This window comes from Oryza brachyantha, chromosome 3 (genome assembly GCF_000231095.2).
Source record: "Oryza brachyantha chromosome 3, ObraRS2, whole genome shotgun sequence".
Classification (NCBI taxonomy): Eukaryota; Viridiplantae; Streptophyta; class Magnoliopsida; order Poales; family Poaceae; genus Oryza; species Oryza brachyantha.
The window spans coordinates 27,560,189-27,582,234 of record NC_023165.2 but is presented as its reverse complement, the minus strand read 5'-3'; the positions used below and the strand labels follow the sequence as shown (position 1 = coordinate 27,582,234).

Below are 22,046 nucleotides of genomic sequence, written 5' to 3'. Positions count from 1 at the left end.
AATAACTGTAAATAAAAGCGATTTTGTAATATGTTTGAAGTTCTGAAACCACAAGTTGTCAACCAGTTCAGCTTGGGGACAATTTGGTTGCAGATTGGCAAACATTTTGGCTAGAGAACATCACATTTGCATACTGAAACAACATAACGGAGGTATAGTTGCATTTTCCATTGAGGTGTATATGATGCTTTTTTTAACAACCTTGCTGATGACGATAGCTGTCAAGAAACTTAACAATAAGCTACTGAAAAAAGTGAAACAATTACGAACAAAGAGACATGAAGAAAGTTAGGTGTTGATTAAGAAAGAGAATTATTTCCTTGAATGCTTAATTCTGAATATAATATGCAAAGTGGAGCGCACTGCACATTAATATTTTTACCTATGCAGCGAGAACGAAGAACATAATATTCTAGATGAATCATGATCATAACTTTATTGCCAATAACATGTACAGATGAGGCGAGATTAAACTCCCCATACAATCAGTAGCCAATATAATTTGAAGCATGCATAAAAATAGAGCTATATATCGGGATCTGGGAATGTAGAATGTACTTCCAGGAAAAGAATAAACCAAAATTTGACAAAACCAAATAGATTTTGTGATATGGCAGGTCCACTGCCACCTCTTCCATGACCTTTTCATCCGCCGCCACCTCTACGCCAGGTGTGTTGCCGCCGCCTCCTCTATAGCAGGTCTGTTGCCGCCTCTTCTACACCTTGGTCAGCCACCGCCGCCTCTTTATTTGTCTGAAAGACACAACTTCCTTTTCTTTCCTTGTACAACTGCAAGATTCAACTTCCTTTTTTCCCCTAAAAGAAAGAACTAAAAGACTATATTATTGTGCAACAATGCAATTAGCTTAGTAATTAGTAATATTGCCTCCTTCCCCAATAGTTGTAGAAAAAATAAAATCCAGACAACAAAAAGAATCTTAAGAAAATTCAGACAACAAAATAAACCTACGAAAAAGTAAGATTGAAGGTTTTGGCATTGGCAATGATGTTGCGTCAACCGAAATTTGGAATGTTTGATCATTTTATAAGAAATGAAATAAAGGAAAACAGGGACCCTATGTCGAGATGATAAGAAAAATGCAAAGGCAACAAGATGTTACTCATTTGACAACAAAAATGAATTAGTTATTTCTAATAACACCGAAATGGATAAATTTTGGCCTTGTAGAGCATTCTGCTGAGCAATTTATAGCAATCTACAAATTGGAAGTGTTTTTAAAGAGAAAGTAATGATTTGATTCTAAAGTTTGCATTTAGAGGTAGTCAAAACTTTGTCATTGCACCTCCTTTCATTTAGAAAAAAGGTCATTTTGCTGAAAACTTATTATCTAAATTGAATGTATCCTCATCCCATTTTATGAATAGTCTATTTAACACTATTCTCTTTTTCAATCTTAACAACATGTTGAGGAAGAAGATGACCGACCTAGATAATCTGTAAGTTCTAGCTTTTTAAATGGTTACCTGGTGAATCAAACTATTCCCTTCATCAGACATATTATTTTTGTGGTGTTCCATATTTTGTTTGCTCTTCTGTATACTGTCCATGCTCTTGCAGTAAACTATGGATGATGATCTGTTGAAATCATTTCTAATAACTTTTGCACTCGACATCTACATGAATCTTGTTTGCATATTACTCTTTGTTGGTTAGCCTTTTATTGCAAGATGATACTTAATTTAATGAAAATTCATTTACCACATCAAACCATCAACTTGTTTGTAACGTTATCAAATTTTGTTGCTTCTTTCATCGCCTACTCAAACAATTGGTTATTTCAGGTAGCTATCTGTTTGGGCTCAATAATGAAATACTCGGTTATAGTGCCAAATCTAATGCAAGTTGATATCAATACTTCTGTACTGCCAAAGGTATAAAAATTAAACATTTTTCTTGATAAATTAGAAAATAGAGCACACATAATGTTCAGGAAGACCTGCAAATGCGATAATCAAAATGATGCCACTTTCTTTGTAAAATATAAAATCTGGTAACACTTTTTTTTATCTAAAGCTGAGTACAGAAGAGTCTAAAAAAATTGTACTGGCAAGGGTTGTCTAGGAATATATTAGTAAATGATATATGTAAGTTATTTGAGTTGTTCTCGAAAATTGAGCACACCTATGTACAACACAGCCAAGGTGTTGTGTTTGATTCAAAATTTAGTAAATATCAATCCCAAATTTAAAATATAATTTCATTATTTTTTCCCAACCTGTACTTGCTTACCTTTTTTGTGGCGTGGAATTCAAATTAGAAACTGGTGTTAAAAAAAACTTGTGATTCTAATATTTGAAGTACGTGTTGAGGAATCATATATAAATATGAGGGAAAACCTATTGGTTTAAATCATGACAGTGGTATCATCAAGGAAAAGTTTATTCTTTTTGGGAATTTAAGGATAAACTAACAACATACTTCTGACTCTGATTCACAGGTACATCTTCTATTGCCTATTATGTACTACCCCAACTGGAGTGTACAAATAAATAAATATAGATTTTAGTTGTTTATCATTGAACCAACTTCAGGTTAATAAACATCCGTCATACAAAAAGATTATGTATTATGAATCAAAATGTTGGAAGGACTATAATCAGTCAAATACCCACTTCAACTGTACTTTACCTGACAACTCTTTTAATTCTATTTTGGTGTGTTCACTTGATCTAAATTTGCTTAGCTGTACTATTCATAAACATACAGATCTCTCTTGGACGTTAACTTTTTAAAGTATGCACATGTTTCATTTGTTGCTTTGTTTGCTGTGGAGCTTCAAACTCGATGAAACCACAACAATTGTTCGGGTTGTGACTAGTTTAATTGTGTTGGTGCAGATTGGCCGACAACCAATTCATGTATTGTTTATAAGTCTAATGATGATTTGTCTTGACAAAATGTTCATTACTCGAGCTTGTTGCAACTCAATGGTTATACAAGAAACAAGCTCAATATACAATTTAAGCACCTTGGTTTAGAGTGAGACTTTTAATTTCAAAATTACTGTGCTGCTGCTCTTCAGGCCTAATTCTGAAGCTCTGTTGTTCGTTAGTGCCTACCTCTTCGATTTCCTCGCCAAGATGTTGGCCGGTGACTCTACAACATCTACTACTGCTTGCCTGCAAGACTAGGATAATTTCTAGGGCCAAAATTTCTTCCCTAAAGTACAATTACAATTGACCACACCTATTCTGATCTCATTTAAAATTGACGATTGTGACTAGACATTTATTCTTCTACTTTCTGATGAAGACTTGTATTTGGTATGTATATTTGGACCAATTTATATGTTATATTTTTTAAAATCAAATTTACATTAAATGCATGCCAGTTTCTATATCAATAATATTATAGCAATCATTTACTACTATCTTTTTGCCTTGTTTCTTGCCGTGTATTAACTGAAAATGTTAGAAACTAACTGAATCTAATTTCTTATATTGTGGATGTGTCATTAAAACATGAGTCTTACAACATTATTCCTACATCTATATCGGAAAATGTGAAGCACATAAGAAATTAGATGGTTTCTGCATATACACATTGTGATTTTCATTTTATGCATGTGGCTTTGTAATTACTACCAATACAACAACACTCTACATAGATCCTTTTTTGTGTGAATTTAAACTAGCCTTATTAATTATATGTTTCATCATCATATGATGTATCGTCTTTTGGTTATTCGTTTGAATTTACTAAATGTCCTCGTAGCAGAGTGTGCAAAGAGTAGTTTGATCTGGTAAGTACGTTTAACCAAAAATTTTGATAAATTATTTTTTACTTATTTGTTAGGTTTAGACTATTATATTTTTCTTCAGAATCAAAATCAACCCATTTTAGACGTAGTTATCATACTTAGAAATTTTAAAGTTATAATATAAATATATAAAATATAGTGTAACATATAAAGTGATAATATAATGTTTGAATTTTCTTAAATATAAAGATAATATGAGAAAACCACATGTATTATGGCTTGTGTCACTCACATAATCCCTGTTATTATGGTCATAAGACTTCACAAAACGATGCCCCTATATATATTGAGCACACATTTACTTTAAGAATTTTTGTCCTTTATAGTAGTTAATGGAATTTTTAATTACTAATTTCTTAATACAAGTTGTTACCTTAATTCTTCCATATGCATAATATTATTTTAAATATTAAATTTACTTGATATTTAGAAAATGTGGAGTTATGTGAAACATGTCGTCACTTTTATTACATTTGTTATAAATTTGATGATTATAGTACATTATAAATGAGTGACATTTGTTATAAATCTGATGATTATAGCACATGGTAAATAATTCTAACATCTCATGACATATATTGTTTAGTGGCAAATAAGATTATAACTATCATATTTTTTATTATCATACCTGGATAGTTCTTCGTGTTATTCTTGCTAACAATCACTCATGTGCTGCATTGCGAGTTACTCATGCTAAATTATATTTCATAATTAAACACTATATATTTAAAAATGGTACCATAATGCTATTATTTTTATAATGTAATATCGAACCTATTATCTCACTGTAGCGTTAGCATGACAGGTGACCGTAGCTCTCTCTTTTGGGTCGGTACATGTTTTGCGTTACAAGAGCAGATCACGTATGGAAGTCCACGTCTTGATTTTAATGATTCCCTTTGTATTACAATAAAGCTAATTTATCTTTTTTATATTACTTTATCGCCCAATCACATAAATTAGCTAGCGATCAACTTAATTACGAAACAAACCAATGGTCCCGTGGATAAGGTGTTTATCCCCAAACGACATGTCTAGAGTTCTCACGACAACTGGCATTTTTTTCATAGAAACATCCATATAATTAACAATAATAATATTGTTATTATTTTCTTTTAGCTGAAGCGGTTTTTTTTTGTGTTTTAGCTGCAGTTCTCACGACAACTACCATTTATCTTTACTTTTTGAAAGAAACATGCATATAATTAACAATAACAATAATAATATTTTCTTTTATCTGAAGCACCTATGACACATCTCTTCTAATTTTAAGATATACATCACATGTGGTCTTTCGTCATTTATTGTTATTTTTTCAAAAAACATCCAAATATAACAACAACAAAAAAACAACAACTACAATAATAAATAGCCGTAGGATCTTGTTTCTATTTATAAAGAAATCAAACCAAGCCGATGGCGGGACAATGGACACCAAGCCGACGAGAACGAGAATTAGAGACGGAACGCCGACAGACATGGTTGATCTTCCATCGAGTTAATTGTTGCTTGGATCGATGATGCTTGTTTTGATGGAAAATAGAAGCGCGACGATCTGTTGCTTTTATAAGTTAATTCCCTTGATGTTACAAGTGATCGTAGCTCTTATGTTTGGAGACGGCACGTGTTCTGTCGTTGCAAGAGCAGATCACGAAGTCCATTTCTTGATTTTAATGATTCACTTGATGTAACGATAAAGTCGTACTCCACTTTATTTGCACCGGGCTCGATAGATAAGAGTATACCTGATTTTGTAGCCGTTATTTGTGTAACTTAATATCAAATTTTTTCTGTTTGCAAATTTTAAAATTTGAATTTCATTTATTAAATAATTTACAAATTTAATTTTGTATTTCAAAAATTCACAAAACTAACCTCCTGCCGCTCTGTAGGAGAACGGAATGCTAACGTGACAAACGGTGGAGAGGGAGCTGGAGACGGGTGATGATAGTGCGGTGTCAATTTTGCACTTTGCCCCGTGCAAGGCGGCAAGGGGCAAAGTGCAAAATTGCCATGTGCACCCGAGAGCTTTTCGATTCAACCATGGTTTGATACATATATATATAGCATATATAATTATTTGATCACAAGCATTACCTTAACTCGGTGGTCACCACCCACCTCTTCTTACTAGCAGACCTAAGGTCGAATCCTCACATGAGTATATTTTTTACTATTTTTGCCAACCAAAAAGCCCAAACAAACCACATTCAATTGAAAAATTTTCGGGCGTGTGTGGCCATTTTGCATTTACCTTCTGCCGCCTTTACAGACCTTTACAGAGGGCAGAAATGGGCTAAATGAAAATTGGTATTTTTGCCAACCAAAAAGCCCAAACAAACCGTGTTTAATTAAAAAATTATCGGGCGTGTACGGACATTTTGCATTTACCCCCTGCCGCTCTTACAGAGGGCGGAAATATACTAAATAAAAAATGGACATATGTTATACATATATGTATCAAACCGTGTTCACTTGAAAAATTATCGGGCGTGTGCGGCCATTTTGCATTTACCCCCTGCCGTCCTTACAAAGGGCGGAAAGGGGCTAAATGAAAAATGGACTGACCCGCCGTTGCCGGTTGTCCCTCCCGGCCGGGTGTCCGTTTGACACATCAGCATTCTGTCCTTCTAGAGGACGGCAAGATGTTAGTTCCGTGAATTTTTAAAATACAAAATGAAATTTGTATATTATTTAATAAATAAAATTAGAAATTAAAAAAAAAACCAAATTTTATCCCAACTGTACTACTTCTCGTCTTCTCGGCCCAAGGCCAAGAGTCCAACGCCAAACGGGCTCGCCGACCTATACGCAAAGAGGAAACCCGCGGCCGCAAGGCGCCCCCCGTCTCAACGCGTGCCCGCGAAAGCCGCCTCCTCCTCCCGTCGGCGTGCCGCGTGCCTCACCCTCCTCCTCCCCTCTCGCCGCCGCCGCCGCCGCCGCCGCCAAAACCAATCGGGCGTGTGGCTCCTTCCGCCGCAGGCTCATCCCCACCAAACCCGCCGCCCCGATGAGCGGCCGCGACCACCACCAGTGGCCGCCTCGCCGAGGGTACGACCCCCGCGACCCGGCCACCGCGTGGCAGGGCGACGCCTCGACCTCCGCGGCGGCGGCGGCGGCAGGGGTGAACCCCTACATCTACGTCCCCAACCCCCAGTACGTCCCGAACCCCCTCAACCTCGTCTTCAACCATGTGCTCCACAACCCCGCCGCCCTCGCCGCCTACCATCACCACCAGCAGCAGCAGCAGTACCACCACCACCAGCAGCTCCTCCATCCATCTGCATACGCCCCGAACCCTACCCATAATCTCCAGCACCGCCCTGCCGCCCCCGCGGCGCCCACGCCGGCTCAGCCTCAGTCTAATAATAATAAGAAGAAGCAGGAGACGCCTCCGCAGGCCCAGGCACAGCCGCCGCCATCCCTGCCCCCGCCACAGCAATACGCGGCTCTTGAGAGGGCGCATGCGGCTGCGAGGAAGGCACGGGATAAGATCATTAAGGCCGGCGAGGGCGTTACAGGGTGGAAGGTGGCGCAAGCGGTGCTGGTGGCGCTCAAAGTGGATTCCTGGGGCTCTCTCGGTGTCCAGCTCCATGAGGTGCCCCTCCTGCGAGACCTCTTCCTCATCGAGGGCAAGGTCAGTTTTGTTTGATTGGTTGCAAGTACAATAGTTTGCAATTAAATGTTGCTACTATGTAACCGTGCAAAATTCGTATATGTTCTTCTCAGTCTTTGTGGGCAGGTGCTAAAGCTTTAGGTTTTATGAGAAATTGTAGCGTTACTATGCAAATTTCACGTTTCTTCTTTAGCATTACTTGCGATCTTTGTTTATTTCTTTTTGTCAGATAGTTGGATCACCTGCTGAATTTCCATTTCTTCTCTGTTTTTTGTTAAAATACTGTTCCTTTACAATACTGTTCTATTCTTCTGCTGAAACAGAAGAAAGGAAAATAAATATGAAGGCGAAGAAACTCTCTTAGCCTGAAATTATAAGTTGTTGCTGTTGGTGCAAGAATTAAGCCGTTGAGTAAATCACCAAAGTCAATGTTGCTTAGTATGTCTTGGCAGAAGATAGACAACCAGTTGCATATAGTGCTGTGATTATGTGAAGTCATGATAGGTATTTGATGGTAATGATCCCAAAAAGATTGAATGGTCTATAATGTGGGTGAGCACATAATTCTAAATTAGCAAACTGCTTTTGACGTAGAACAAGATGAATATTAAGAACCTTCCATGTAAACATCTCTAACTTCTGAATAAGCATAAAGCTTCCTGGATTTTTGTTGTTACTATCAAATCAAACCATCAGTATTTCTTTCAATTTTACTTGGTGATGCTGCTGATTTATTTTACATGGCCATGGCTTGTTATTTTTCTTAGGTGAATACTTTTATCCATTGCTATGTTGCAGCAAGGAAAATTGTATCAGTTTATGATTTAGAGTCTGAGATATGCAAGAATGAGAGCGTTGGGGAGTTTGAAGAGTTGGGATTGGGGCCTTTTCTTCAGCAGCCACTTGTTGCACATTACTTTTCAGTACCTGCTGATTTGTCCATGATACCTAAGCTTAGTAGCGAGGAGATTATAAAATGGCTTCAGAAGTTTATGGATAGCTCTAAAAAGAAAATTACAGTGGAAAACTTCTTGGATTATCTTGCAGAGCAAAATTCAATCTCTGGAAAGGAAAACCTCGGTGTACGGATACAGAGCTTGAGGTATGTATGTATGTTAGAATTGGGCATGTACTACTTCCCTCATGCATCCAATGCGTATAGTGGTGCATATTCAAGTTTGAAATAGAAACAATCTCGTTTGGTCTTTCTGCTACTATTAGTAGCCTATTTTTGGCTCAACAATATTTTTGTTTATCTAATTTGGGGAGATTTTGTAGGTTGCATATTTCCTTTCTCCGGCAGGCTAGGAGAACTGAAGTGTCTGCTGTTAAAATTCAAGGCACCTCCAGTGGCTCATGTGATAATAGTCATGAGAAGGATTTGGTGAAAAATAGAAAATTTCATTTGAGCAAACAGGCATTGGACGAGAGGTTCAGTGCTATAACTAGTCGTATTAAGAAATTACCAGGTATCAATAAGCATATCCGTTTTGATTCAACCGATGATGAAACTGATGGCAATTCTAGCTCCGAGTGCGATGCAGTTGAGAACAGCAATAGTAAACATGGTTGTGCTGCTATTGATAACAAGGATGTTGATAAGCGTGTTAGTAGCTGTCCGTATCCTTCAAAAACAGAAGAAATGGAACGCCTTGGCTTGAAGTCTGAAGTGAGTAAAAAGCCACCTTTGGATAGTAACAAGGTAAAAGAGAGTGGCAAAAAGGGTTACATGAGAGAAAAAAGGAAATCTGAAGAAAATAGGAGCCCCAGCTCCATGTGCAAGCAGCCGAAGAAGAAGCAAAAGGTGCAAATGCAAAAACAGGAGTTATTACCTAACTGCTCCCTGAATATAGGAAAGTTAGAGAAATTCATAACCACCTGGAAAGAAGCATGCCATGAACATCCAGTTGAACAGGTATGCTTATATTCATGATCATATTCTTGTTGTATTTCTATAATTGTGGACCTGAATGACCTTCACAAACAAACACCATAATTATGTAGCTCTGTTGTACTGATGACCTTCACCAATATCGATTTATTTCTGATATTTGTCATACTTGTTTGGTCGTACAATGCCCTTTATCTCTTTACTTATTTAAAAACACATGGTTGACTGTTTAGAAATTTGGTCTTGAAATTTCCTATTTCTAAACTAAATTGTCTTGCATTTCACCATGAAGGTTTTGGAGTTGTTAGCAAATTACTATGTGGAAACACCAAAGGAGAAGAAGAAAATAATAAAGTTTTTCTCCAAATACCCTGGCATTGGCTTCCTAAATGTTGCTGTGAGTTGATTTGTTCTCTTTAACCCATCCTCCCTCATTCATTTTATTTGTACTCCATATCTAGTATATACTACCGTGATATATTGTGCAAAATGGCTTCAGCATTCTAGTTGCTACCTAGTGCACCTTAAGACAGAGAGTTAGTGAACTCATAGGATTTATAGATGCAACCTGCAAGTTATATCATCAGTTGAGTGGGCCATTCCATGTCTGACAGTGTCTGAGACCATCATTGTGTGGTTCACAAGAAGATTTATCTGTCTGTGATGAATCCTACGTATGTGCTCGTGTTTACTATTTTATCTCCTGTCCTCCCACATTTGTCAATTTCATGTATCCTGGAGAAAATTCCAGTTTAGCTTTTGGAATGTAATATTCTGGTACATGCACATTCCAGTTTACCATGCGGGGTTATAATATAATAAATTTTGAAACAAAAAAAGTGGGATATTAAGGAGGAGCTTAGTATCATTGTATTAAGAGAGAGGCAACTCAATCTTGCCCAGAAGTATCATTGTATTAAGAGAGAGGCAACTCAATCTTGCCCAGAAGTTAATTTTGGGGGGTGGTGAGTACCGAGTACCAGGGATTGAAACCCTGACCAGTGGCTTGCTCCTGGCAGCTCCCTGCCGATTGAGCATCGCACTGGTCTCACACAAAAAAAATATGAGTACATGTTCTGGCAGTTTAGCCTGATTATTTCATTTTGGCTTGGAATGGAGAAACCATTATCTGGAGCTGGTATCTGAATGAGTGGAAAGGCTGATTCCGCCAAGATGGGCTGGAATGATTTTTTTTTTGAAAATATACAATCTTTGTTTTTGTTTTGCATATATATACACATCTGGCACAGAAACACAAAAATATACACATACCATGGAACGGGGGCGCACCGCCATGGTCCCACGCCGCCATCCCAACAACACGCGGTGCCACCCAGTGTACAGTCCCTTTGTGACCTATGCATTCAACCATATAAATACATCACTGATATGTTTTTCTTTTAACAAATACTCCACATCACTAATATGTAAGGAATGCATCGCATGCATGGGAGGCAATGGGCTCCCATGGGCTAGCTTCGTCCATACATATACACCTGGACGGTGTATGATTCACACTTCAGTTGAGTGAAGCACCATGAAGCAGTTTCTAACCGTCCATCTGCTCAATCATATCTGGCTCTATCCATCGTGAATGTGTAGAATCGGAGCTGTGGTGTGGGAGTGATAGCATGCATTGGGCACGCACCACCGCTCCTAGCGTCACGGTACTATGGCGCGCCACCGCTCCTGTTGCCGTGTCACTATGATGGCACGTGCGGGTGCTGCGGCACTGAGCGCGGTGGCGCATGGAGCTCCTGCGCCACTGCTCAGCCCATTGCTCCTGCGCCGGTGAGCTGCACCAATGGTGCAGGGGTGTGCCCTCAAACCGTGGGAAATATATGTTCCTGCTGTTTTCTAAAATGTGTATATAAATACAAAACGGTGAGAAAAGAGTATATTATCATTTTTTCCGGACTGGAATTACCAGAATTGAAGCTGCTACAGTACACAGCTTCCTCCATGCTGGTTTGGGTGGTTTTACTGCAAATTCCAGCCAGTTCAAGAATTGAATTGATAAGATCTCTTAGATTTTACCACATGTGGATATGTGACATTGATTTATTTTCATTTTACAATCAAGTGACTGCTAAAAAATTGCAATCAAGTGGCTGAAAAAGTTACATATGCTTTTTTCCCTGGAGATTTTTTTGCTTTTCCTTTCTTGGTGAAGGTTTTGTTTGATTTTGCATGGAGAGCCAATAAAGGATTTATTTGATTTCGTACGGAGAACCAATAAAGGATTGAATGTGTTTTAACATCTTGCATTATTAAGTGAATAGACTTGTTTAGTTGTTTTAAAGGACTAGCAATGTAAATCCAACCAGCAAAGTCTGGCCCAGTCAAAAACATTTGGTTGGGAAATATTGAGCAGGACAAACCAACTTTACTTGCTTAAGAGCATTTCATTCCTTTTTCTTTCCATTTGCTATGCTATTCAGTACCATTGCGGGGCATTTGTTTTATGTAATGCGACATGGATATGCAGGTTAGAGCGATGGGATGTGGACTGTTGGATAGTCTTTATGACGCGATCAATGTCTTTAATGAGAATAAATCATCATCAAGTATTGCTGACACCACCACTGAGCTTATGGAAGTTGAGCCCCCACCAAGTAAAAAGAAATCAAAATGTGTTGCAAAAGAAGCCAATGATAGCAATGATGGCAGCAAGGATCCTGGATTCAGTACCCTCTCTCTCTCTCTCTCTCTCTCTCACACACACACACACACACACACGCACACACCCCTCCACCACCACCTTTTTGTTGCGCAATTCATACGTCAAAGATATACCACCTTTTCACGTTTGTTATATATTCCTGCAGGTGTCACCACTGATGATGTTATCGGGGGAATTACTGAATTTTTTGAGTCCAATCATGGAGTGTCCAGAGCCGATGCTTTGCAAGGGGGAAAATCTACATTCCTGAGAATGCTTATCAACTGTGAAACATTCATAACTGCTAAATTTTCAGCCAGCCAATTTAGCGCTCTTGGCCATGGTACTTTCCTCGAGTTTTTGGGGAAACATGAGCAACATTTACCCCCGAAGTTGAGCCCTTTCTTGAAAGAGGGAAAGTTTGTTCCTTCATCGGTGGAAGTTTCTGTACTGCAGCAACAGATTGAAGTTTTACTCTGCCAAGCTGAGGGTAACTGGCTTGAAGATGGCGGTTTTTCAGAGGATAGTTTCTCTATGCTTCTTAAAAGGCAATTTCCAACTATTGGCTTTGATATTGTGCAAAACAAATCTGGAGAAGGACTTCTCGAGTCTATAGAGAGACGAAGGAAAAACATACAAACAAATAACATCATGTTTTCTATGTCTTTGTTGGAGAAACGGTGGTCTGGAATTGTTCAAGGTAACCATGATACTGTTGATGGGCTAATGAATGATGTTCAACAATCTTGTTCTGTTACAGTCTCATCACAAGAAGCAATAAAGTGTTTGCTTAAGGCTCCAATGCTTTCAGATCTACTTGCTTGGTCACATTGGGATTTGTTGTTTGCTCCCTCTCTAGGCTCCTTCATACACTGGTTGCTGAATACAGGTCCAGTTCAAGATCTAGCTTGCATTGTGACCACGGATGGTAGGTTTATTAGAGTCGATCCATCTGCTACGATTGACCAATATTTAGAAGGCATTATTCAATGTTCACCATTTCAAGTGGCAGCGAAGCTGCTTTCCTTGCTACACATTTATAATGGTTCTACTAACACTCCAATTTCCTTGTTGAAATGTTATGCGCAACGAGCAATAGGTATCATAATGGACAACGGCAATGATTTGCTGAACACTAATTCTGAAGGTAAATCCTTTAGTGCAAGGAACATTAGGTCTGATATGCCAACTGATGTTCATGACACTGTTCATCTGGTTGCCAAATTTATACTTGACTGTCTTGGTCATCTACCTTCTGAATTCCGGAGTCTTGCAGCAGATATATTATTGGCAGGACTTCGAACTATTACAAAGAATTGTTATTCAGCCATCTTGCATGAAGCCACTGAAACTGGGCAGCTGTGCATGCTTCATGATATTGGGTTGTCACTTGGTGTAGCAGAATGGGCTGAAGATTGTCGTAGATTATGTTTGACTGACGAAATTCATGCAAAGGCAGAGATACATGCTTCTTCTAGGTACCCATCAGATGCATCTGGAGTTGCTACATGTGAAAACAACTTGCTTAATGCTACTGATGTTGATATAACAAATGAGAGGGGCAAGTCATTGTCTGGCAAGGAGAATCAAATTGTTGCTGTAAGTAAAAACCAAAATATATTAAATCTTGTCACAACAAAGCTTGATACTGCAGAATCCAACGCTAACCAATCTCCCACGATGGGAGAAGTGAAACTTGAGGAAGCAACCCAAGTTATTGAGACCATACGCCGTGAAGAATTTGGTTTGGATCAGTCCTTAAGTTACACTGATAATAGTTTGTTAAAAAAGCAGCACGCTCGACTTGGCAGAGCACTTCATTGTCTCTCACAAGAACTATACTCCCAGGATTCTCACCTACTTCTTGAGCTGGTAAACTCTCTCTGCAAGTTTTTGCTGCCCTGGTTCCTTTCCTTGCTCAGGAGGCGTTAGCATGAACATATGTATATTTTTTGCTGACATTCATGTAATCTAATCAGGTACAGAATGCCGATGATAATACTTATCTTGAGGGTGTTGAGCCCACATTAGCATTTATTCTTCAAGACAATGGTATTGTTGTTCTCAACAATGAGAGTGGCTTCTCTGCTGAAAACATTCGAGCACTATGTGATGTTGGTAACTCAACAAAGAAAGGATCCAACCAGGGATATATTGGAAATAAGGGCATTGGATTCAAATCAGTATTTCGGGTAGGTTTAATAGAACAATTCTTACTGCGTTATTTATTACCTTAGTACGGTGTAAACTCTCGTGCTTGCCTTGTCATCATACAGTTCCATGATCTCATCGCAACAATCAATTGTTTCCTATTTATACTTTTACATTTTGTAGGACTTTTGAGTTATGTGGGAATGGTTCTGTTTTCATTTTGTTATGATGTGTTTTTCAGGTAACTGATGCTCCAGAGATCCATTCAAATGGTTTCCACGTGAAATTTGATATTACAGAAGGTCAAATTGGTTTTGTATTGCCAACTGCAGTTGCACCTTACAATACCTATTCTGTAAGTAGAATGCTATCTGTTGAAGACGACAAGAACTCTCCTTCCTTTTGGAATACTTGCATTGTTCTTCCATTCAGAGCAAAATTTAGGGAGGGCACTGGTATGCACTCCATTGCATCTATGTTTTCAGATCTCCACCCATCTCTCCTCCTGTTCCTTCATCGACTAAAATGTATCAAGTTTAAGAACATGATGAACGATACCCTTTTGGTTATGAGAAGGAAGGCCCTTGGTAATGGCATTGTGAGAATTTCACATGGGAATGATATAATGAGTTGGTTGGTAGTTAGCAAGAAGTTACAGGGCACAATTGTACGCCATGATGTGTGCTCTACAGAGATAGCTGTGGCATTTACATTACAGGAGACTCAGAAAGGAGAGTATGAGCCTTACTTGAAGCTACAACCCGTATTTGCTTATCTACCTCTAAGGAACTATGGTCTTAAATTCATTGTTCAAGGAGATTTTGTTTTACCCTCTTCCAGAGAGGAAGTGGATGCTGATAATGCATGGAACCAGTGGTTGTTGTCTGAATTTCCTTCTTTGTTTGTCAGTGCGCAAGAATCCTTTTGTGCTCTTCCCTTCTTCCAGAGTTGCCCTGGAAAGGCTGTTACAACCTTCATGAGTTTTGTTCCTCTAGTGGGAGAAGTTCATGGGTTCTTTTGTCAGCTCCCTCACTTGATCCTTTCCAAGTTGCGTCTCACCCGCTGCCTGGTTTTAGAGGGCTCTAGTTTGCAATGGGTCTACCCATGCAACACACTTCGCGGTTGGGATGAACAGACTAGAATATTGTTTTCTGATAGCTTACTTCAGGAGCATCTTGGTCTTGGATACCTATCAAAAGATATAATCATATCTGATACATTATCAAGGGCCCTAGGTATTCATGACTACGGACCAAAAGTTTTGATTGATATCATGTCATCTATCTGTGGAGTTGATGGTTGTATTGAGTCACTGGGGCTGGAATGGCTATGTGCTTGGTTCATTGCTCTTCATTTATCATTGATGTACCATTCTTCTCGAAATCCTTCATCAACAGCAAGCCCTGAAGATCTTTTATGTGCTCTCAGAAAAATACCATGTATTCCACTTTCAAATGGTTCATTTAGCTCCATAGCAGATGGACCTATATGGTTGCCTTACGATGTCCTCAATTCAAAACCTGACTCCAAAAGTAGCATGCTGAACTTTCCAGTTCTATATAGTAACCTACGCATAATAAATCCTCAGCTTCTCTCTGTGTCTGGTCAAAACAAGTATCTCACAGAAGAAATGAGAGCAAATGACCTGATGGACATTCTGCTGAAAATGGGACTGCGGAAGTTATCTGGACATGACATTATAAAAAATCACATCCTGGTGTCCTTGTCTAGTGACACAGAAGCGAATATGGCCAATACAATGATGATAGAGTATGTGAGCTTTGTAATGCTTCACTTTCAGTCTCCTTGTGCAAGCTGTAACTTTGAAAAAGAAGAGATAATGTCAGAACTACGGAGGAGGCCTATCTTACTTACAAACCATGGCTACAAGTGCCCATCTGATGAACCAATTCACTTCAGTAAAGAATACGGAAATTCTGTGGACATAAGCAAGCTACTTCTGAATGTAGAAATAAAATGGATTGAAATTGATAGTTGTTATTTGATGAATCGTCGTTCAGATTCATTACCACCACTTGAACTTAAAAAATGGAGACAATTTTTTGAGGAGATGGGCGTGACAGACTTTGTTCAGGTAGTGAAAGTTGAGAAAAATATTTCTCAGGCTGGTTCTTTTGTCGCAGGAAGACTTTCTCAAGGTCATAATTCTGGAGCATACTGCACTGTGTATGACTGGGAGTCACCAGAATTGGCTAGTATTTTGTCAACATTTTCTTCAAAAGAATGTCGAGAAAATTGTGTGTATCTTCTGGAGGTGCTTGACAAATTCTGGGATGCTCACTATAGTGCAAAAGCTAAAATCCACACAGATGTGACACATTCTGGTGAAACCATAGCAGTTGAATCGTCCTTTATGAATTCTATTCAGAGCTTGAAATGGATAGCATCAGCTATGGATGAGGACCTTCATTATCCAACAGATTTATTTTATAATACGGAAGATGTGAGCTCCATTCTAGGTAGTGTGGCGCCATATGCTGTACCTCAGGTTAGTGTTTATATTTATTAATCTTCATGTCTGAATACTCATAAAAGAATATGATCACCAACTTTTTGCTGCCATAAGAAAGAAACTCCCATTCACCTTAGGCATAACCTTATTCCTATGGAACAGATATGCAGCAGATCACTTGCGAAAGATATTGGATTCAAAATGAAGGTATCATATAGTGATGCTTTGATGATCCTCAAATCCTGGATTGCTTCACAGAACCCTTTTACTGCAAGGTACTTGATTTCAATGTCTGCATTTTAATCATAGCATTATGTGATCTGCAATTTCAGAGTGTAAATTAGTCATGTAAGGACTAGTGATCTAAATATTCCCTGACCCCATCTATATCCTATATGTATGTACAGTTTTAGTACATGGCATATCTGTGTTCTTTTATAAATATAATAACTTTGAAAATGCTTTGACGTTCCTTTTATCCAGTATGGACCAGATGTTCAAATTCTACACCTTTGTGTCAGAAGGTTTTGCCGCTGCAACTATTGACATTAAACAGGAATTTTTGTCTTGCTTCTCTATATTTACACCACTAAAGCGTGCTCGATCTAGTGATCCTGTTGCTGGAAAATTCTTGTCCCCAAAAGACCTATATTGGCATGACCCAACAGGCTGTTCTGAAATAATAACAGAGAAAGCCATTTCAATGAAGATGAGTATGTTCCCGAGAAGGATGCTATCTTCAACCTATCCCAGCCTTTGTGAATTCTTTACTGAGGCATGTGGTGTACCAAAGGTTCCAAAGACATCAGATTATGTTGATATACTGTTGGGGCTGTCGAATGCTGCATTACCTTCACAAGTCACTAATCAGGCAAGTTGTTTGTTTTTATGATCCGTAACTTTACTGAAGGTACTAGCTGTTGGTTGTACTTTAATGTTTAAAATGTTATATGTAGCTATTTCCATCTAATTGTTACTTTTAAAATAAATTACCATTCTTCTGCATAAAAAATATTTGGCATCCTTGTTTTCCATAAAGTCAACATTCATAACATTTGACTAATTACTAAACTATATTCAGTGTCACACATGTGGTATCATTAGATTTGTATTTGAAATTACTTCCATATGTTGTTCGTTTTCGTAGTTGTTGAAATAATACATTATGAAAATAATCAATAGTCGCAGTATACTATTGGAAAAAGTGGCAATAATGTGCATATACAGAGGGAGTATCTCCTTGAAATTACCAGCTCTCATTTACTCTCTCTATGTAGGTCTTCCGTGTGTTTGCAAGGTGGGCTAATGATCTCCATTCTGCAAATGGCAACATGAACGATATATTGTTCTTGAAAGGATCTCTTCAAAAGTTGGAGACGACAATACTGCCAACCTTGGGTGATAAATGGGTCTCTCTGCATCCTTCTTTTGGCCTTGTTTGCTGGGTAGATGATAATGAGTTGAAGCAACACGTTGAGGACTACAATGGTGTTGACTTCATACAATTTGGAGAACTTTCTTATGAGGACAATCAAATGTTGTATGGGAGACTTGCTGCATTGATGAAAAGCCTAGGTATCCCTGCACTTTCTAAGGTAATTAAAATGCTGTTTTGGCACGGTCATTGACCCTTTTTTATCTGCTTTGCGCCAAGTTCTCATGCAGGAAAAATCATCTTGAAGACCAACCATTTTTTTTCATTTGGATGTGAAATTATGTGAACAGTGACAACTTCTCAGTGTTCTTTAGTATGGATGAAAAACATGTTCCAAATTGATCTCTATCAAGAGAACCAAAAAAGGTAGAAAATAGAATGATGCAATAACTGAACTGGCCATGGCACCACACCAGTGTGTTTTTCATGCACTTCACAGATACCCATTTTCTTCGATCCACCTCAGCTCATCCTGTGAGTGGGTAGTAGTGAATTGGAGAAACTTCTAGGTGGATAAATCTTAAAAAACCTTTTTTGTAGTGTGAAATATTTGTTTGGATGATGCTGACTCTAGATAACTGTCAAAATTGATTGCAAGCAGCACTTCGTGAGTCGCTCAGTTCAGTTGATACCAGGCTAATAGCAATTGGAAGTATGCGTTCTGGCTGGATGCATACTTTGATATTTAATTCTCATACAGATACTTCTTTCACTGATTATGTAACTATAAAAACACATTTATTTCAATACTTCAAATTGCATAAGCATAGAAGTAGGAACTTACATATTGAATATTTTTAGCAACAACTAGTGTCCATTTTCTTTTTGTTTCTCACCCACAATTGTTGCCCTTTTCATAGGTTGTTTATCGTGAAGCAATATTTTATGGTACAATGGACAACAGAGAAAAGGTTACATTAATCTCTTTGCTATTATCATATATGCAACGCTACATCTATAAGATGCATAGAGATACATATATAAACTTTCAACAAAATGAGATCACAAAGCTTATCAATCTCCAAGTTATTATCGTTGAGAAGTTATTCCACAAGTATAAGCTGAAAGGACGTGAGAGTTCTTCTAACAGAAGATTCAAATGCAATTGTCTATTGCAGGTTAGTATCTACCTTTCTACTCTGCCATTTTTAGCAGACAGATTACCTGCTTTCCATTATTTGTTATTCATAAGAAATCCCAGAACAGAGAGGCTTCTGGAGGAGCCCTTTCTTTCAGACATTTTATTTTGTCAAAAAAGGGTCGGTTTGGTTTTATGCCTTACCAAAAATTAGCAATGCCAAAGCCTAGGTAAGTTGTGGTATTACCAAATTTTGTAAGGCAGAGGTGCTTGGTTTGCTACCAAAATTTTGGTAACGTTGTTTAGGTATTATTTGGTTTTGTTATAAACTAGAATATCAAATTTTTGGCTTTACCAAATTTTGGTAAGTTTGTTGTGGGCTACACTAAAGTTGGTAAGGTACATTTGGTTTGCTACATGGGTACCAGCTGGTCTTCCGGGACTCGAGAAGAACCCTCGATGGAAGACTGGCTGCTTAATTAGATGGTTTGTTCTCAGGTCAGATGTGGTACCATGGAGGCACTGAATATAGTGGTGTACTTTGCATTTACATCCAAGTAATGCTATATTGCTAGAATTGCACCAGCAGTAATTTTATTTTAAGCTTTGAATGTTTTTTTGTGCACATGTGGGGGTCTCTAGGGTAGCATTGTATATTTGACCTCCTTACCTCCTGTACATAAGTTTCACACCTTTTGAATTTTTTTGCAATGCAAACGTCTATTTGATATGTTCCTTATTTCCAGGGAAATATTCTATATGCTACACAAGAAGCTGATTCACATTCACTTTTTCTGGAGCTGTCTAGACTTTTCTTTGATGGATCTGCTGATCTGCACTTCGCAAACTTTCTGCACATGGTCAAAACCATGGCAGATTCGGGCACCACAGCTGAACAAATAGAGTCTTTTATCGTCAATAATCAGAATGTCCCTGATTTGCCTGAGCAGGAAGCTGTTTGGTCCTTTTCTTCCTTGGTCATGGCCGACCAAGATGTTGATTGCCAAAAAACTGAATGCCCATCTGTATGTGACAGTAAAAAAACTGAATTTCGATCTACGTGTGAACTTAATATTTCCAAGTATCAAAGAATGTCGGGAGTTGCTTCAAGTTGGCCACCTAATGATTGGAGAACAGCTCCAGATTTCATAACATCTCACAATAACCAGTATGCATCAGTTCAGGAGACAAACTTGAACAATGGTGTACCATCGTTAGACTTAACCAAGGTTGCTGAGTGTGAAAACTCAGGATATGTTTGGGGTCCTGTTGAGCTTGAAGGGGATTGGATTACAGAAGAGGATTTGGGGTCAGAAAATACAGTGCTTGCAGAACGTATAGTGGCAACTGGCGATGAGCCTCATATGATGATGTCGAATAACTCTGCCAATGTGCCGACTTATTTGGATTTGGAAACTGGAAGTTCAGCAAACTCAGTTGTGGATATTGAGCTAACAGAATTCAATGATAAACTGGCCAATGTTTCAAAACAGAGGGATAGGCTCTGCATAAAGGCTCCAGACACAAACGAGGTGTTGCAAACTGGCAGGCGTGGCGAAGCTGCAGCCCACCAATATTTTGTTGATATTTTTGGGTCCAATAATGTCAGGTGGGTGAATCAAGATAGTGAAACGGGATTGCCTTATGACATTGTTATCACGCACAAAGAGGGTTTCACGGAGTATGTGGAAGTGAAGGCAACAAAATATTGTACCAAAGAATGGTTCCACATTACATCGAGGGAATGGCAGTTTGCATTAGAGAAAGGGGATTCATCAAGTATTGCCTATGTTGTGTTTTCAGGTACAAAGAAGGCAAGATTTCTCATTTTGAAGAACCCATACAAGCTTTGTCAGCAGAAATCATTGCACCTTGCCCTCGTAATGTCAGAGAGCGTAATGGCGCAACAGCGTGGTGAAACAAAACGCCGTTACTTTGAAGGCAACTCTGATTTGCAAACTGAGGTTAACCGTTGAGATATGGCTCTTTTGGTTTCAAGCCTTTACTCGCTAAGAAGGGGTGATTTGCCCCTGCATCTTTACCTCAATAGGTATAAACTGACCTGCGCAGTTTTGTTTGGCATCACATTACCAGCATAGAGTTTTCCATAGTAACCCCATTCTATTCTTTCTCAAGATACCAAGTCTAGCGATGTTTATCGGCCATGTCATAGGTCTTAAAATTGTAACGTTAGCTGTTGTAACTGTATTGTATCTAACGTCGTGGCCTCGGTTTTCGGTTCGAGGTTGTGGACAGATGAACATGCCTGATGACAATTAGAAGTCTTAACAATTGTACAGAAATGTCTCGATTTGAGTTACCGTGAGGTCTTTACAACAGTACCAGAATCATTCATTCACCAATTTCACACCATGCACTCCAATCTTGGAAGCCATATTTTAGTTACAATGAGCTTTCGAATATACGAAATCATTCCCGTTGTTGAGATGTTTGACCGGATGAACATTGGCCACCAGGTGTCTGATCCTTTGTCCGGGCTGGTGTGAAGGTTATACATTCATATCTTTTCACTCTGCTTATAAGCTTAAAATTAATTTTTTAACTATAAATTTAAAGTCCATTTTTGTGTTTTTAGTATTGTTTAATTTTTAGCCTTTGTTTTTAAATCATTAACAACCTGTATATAAAAGTCTTATGTATATATCATCTTCTGTTCACAAATATGTCATTAACTTTTTTAGACTAGGGCCTATATAAATGCATTTGCATCAACATATATTTTTCAGACTAGGGCCTATATAAATGCATTTGCGCCAACATGTAGTAGGGACACTAGCACCAACTGACCACAAGACGAACAATCATTCCAAGTTTCCAACTGGCAACACCATTCCAAGGCGTGGTCCAGTTCCTTTGAGCAAGCCAACGCAACGACCACAAAACCGAACCCGCGAGACAACCGCCCACAAACTAAAGAACCGTGTGATGGCAATTCCG

At 38.5% G+C, this 22,046-nt stretch overlaps 1 protein-coding gene across 2 annotated transcripts; it reads left to right on the top strand.

Moving 5' to 3' along the window:
- Positions 1-6,792: 6,792 nt before the first annotated feature.
- LOC102701437 (protein NO VEIN) lies at positions 6,793-21,443 on the top strand. Of its 2 annotated transcripts, none has more exons than XM_015834629.2 (13): positions 6,793-7,419; positions 8,166-8,500; positions 8,677-9,313; positions 9,582-9,686; positions 11,778-11,976; positions 12,118-13,823; positions 13,931-14,143; positions 14,344-16,611; positions 16,738-16,850; positions 17,059-17,446; positions 17,853-18,170; positions 18,871-19,128; positions 19,835-21,443. In XM_015834629.2, the coding sequence occupies exons 1-13, from the start codon at positions 6,793-6,795 to the stop codon at positions 21,062-21,064; spliced, it is 8,397 nt and encodes a 2,798-aa protein (XP_015690115.2). In that variant the 3' UTR covers positions 21,065-21,443. The 2 variants fall into 2 exon arrangements, with proteins under 2 accessions (XP_015690115.2, XP_040378026.1); XM_040522092.1 differs by having other exon boundaries at positions 7,375-7,419; positions 8,197-8,500.
- The last annotated feature ends 603 nt before the right edge of the window (positions 21,444-22,046 follow it).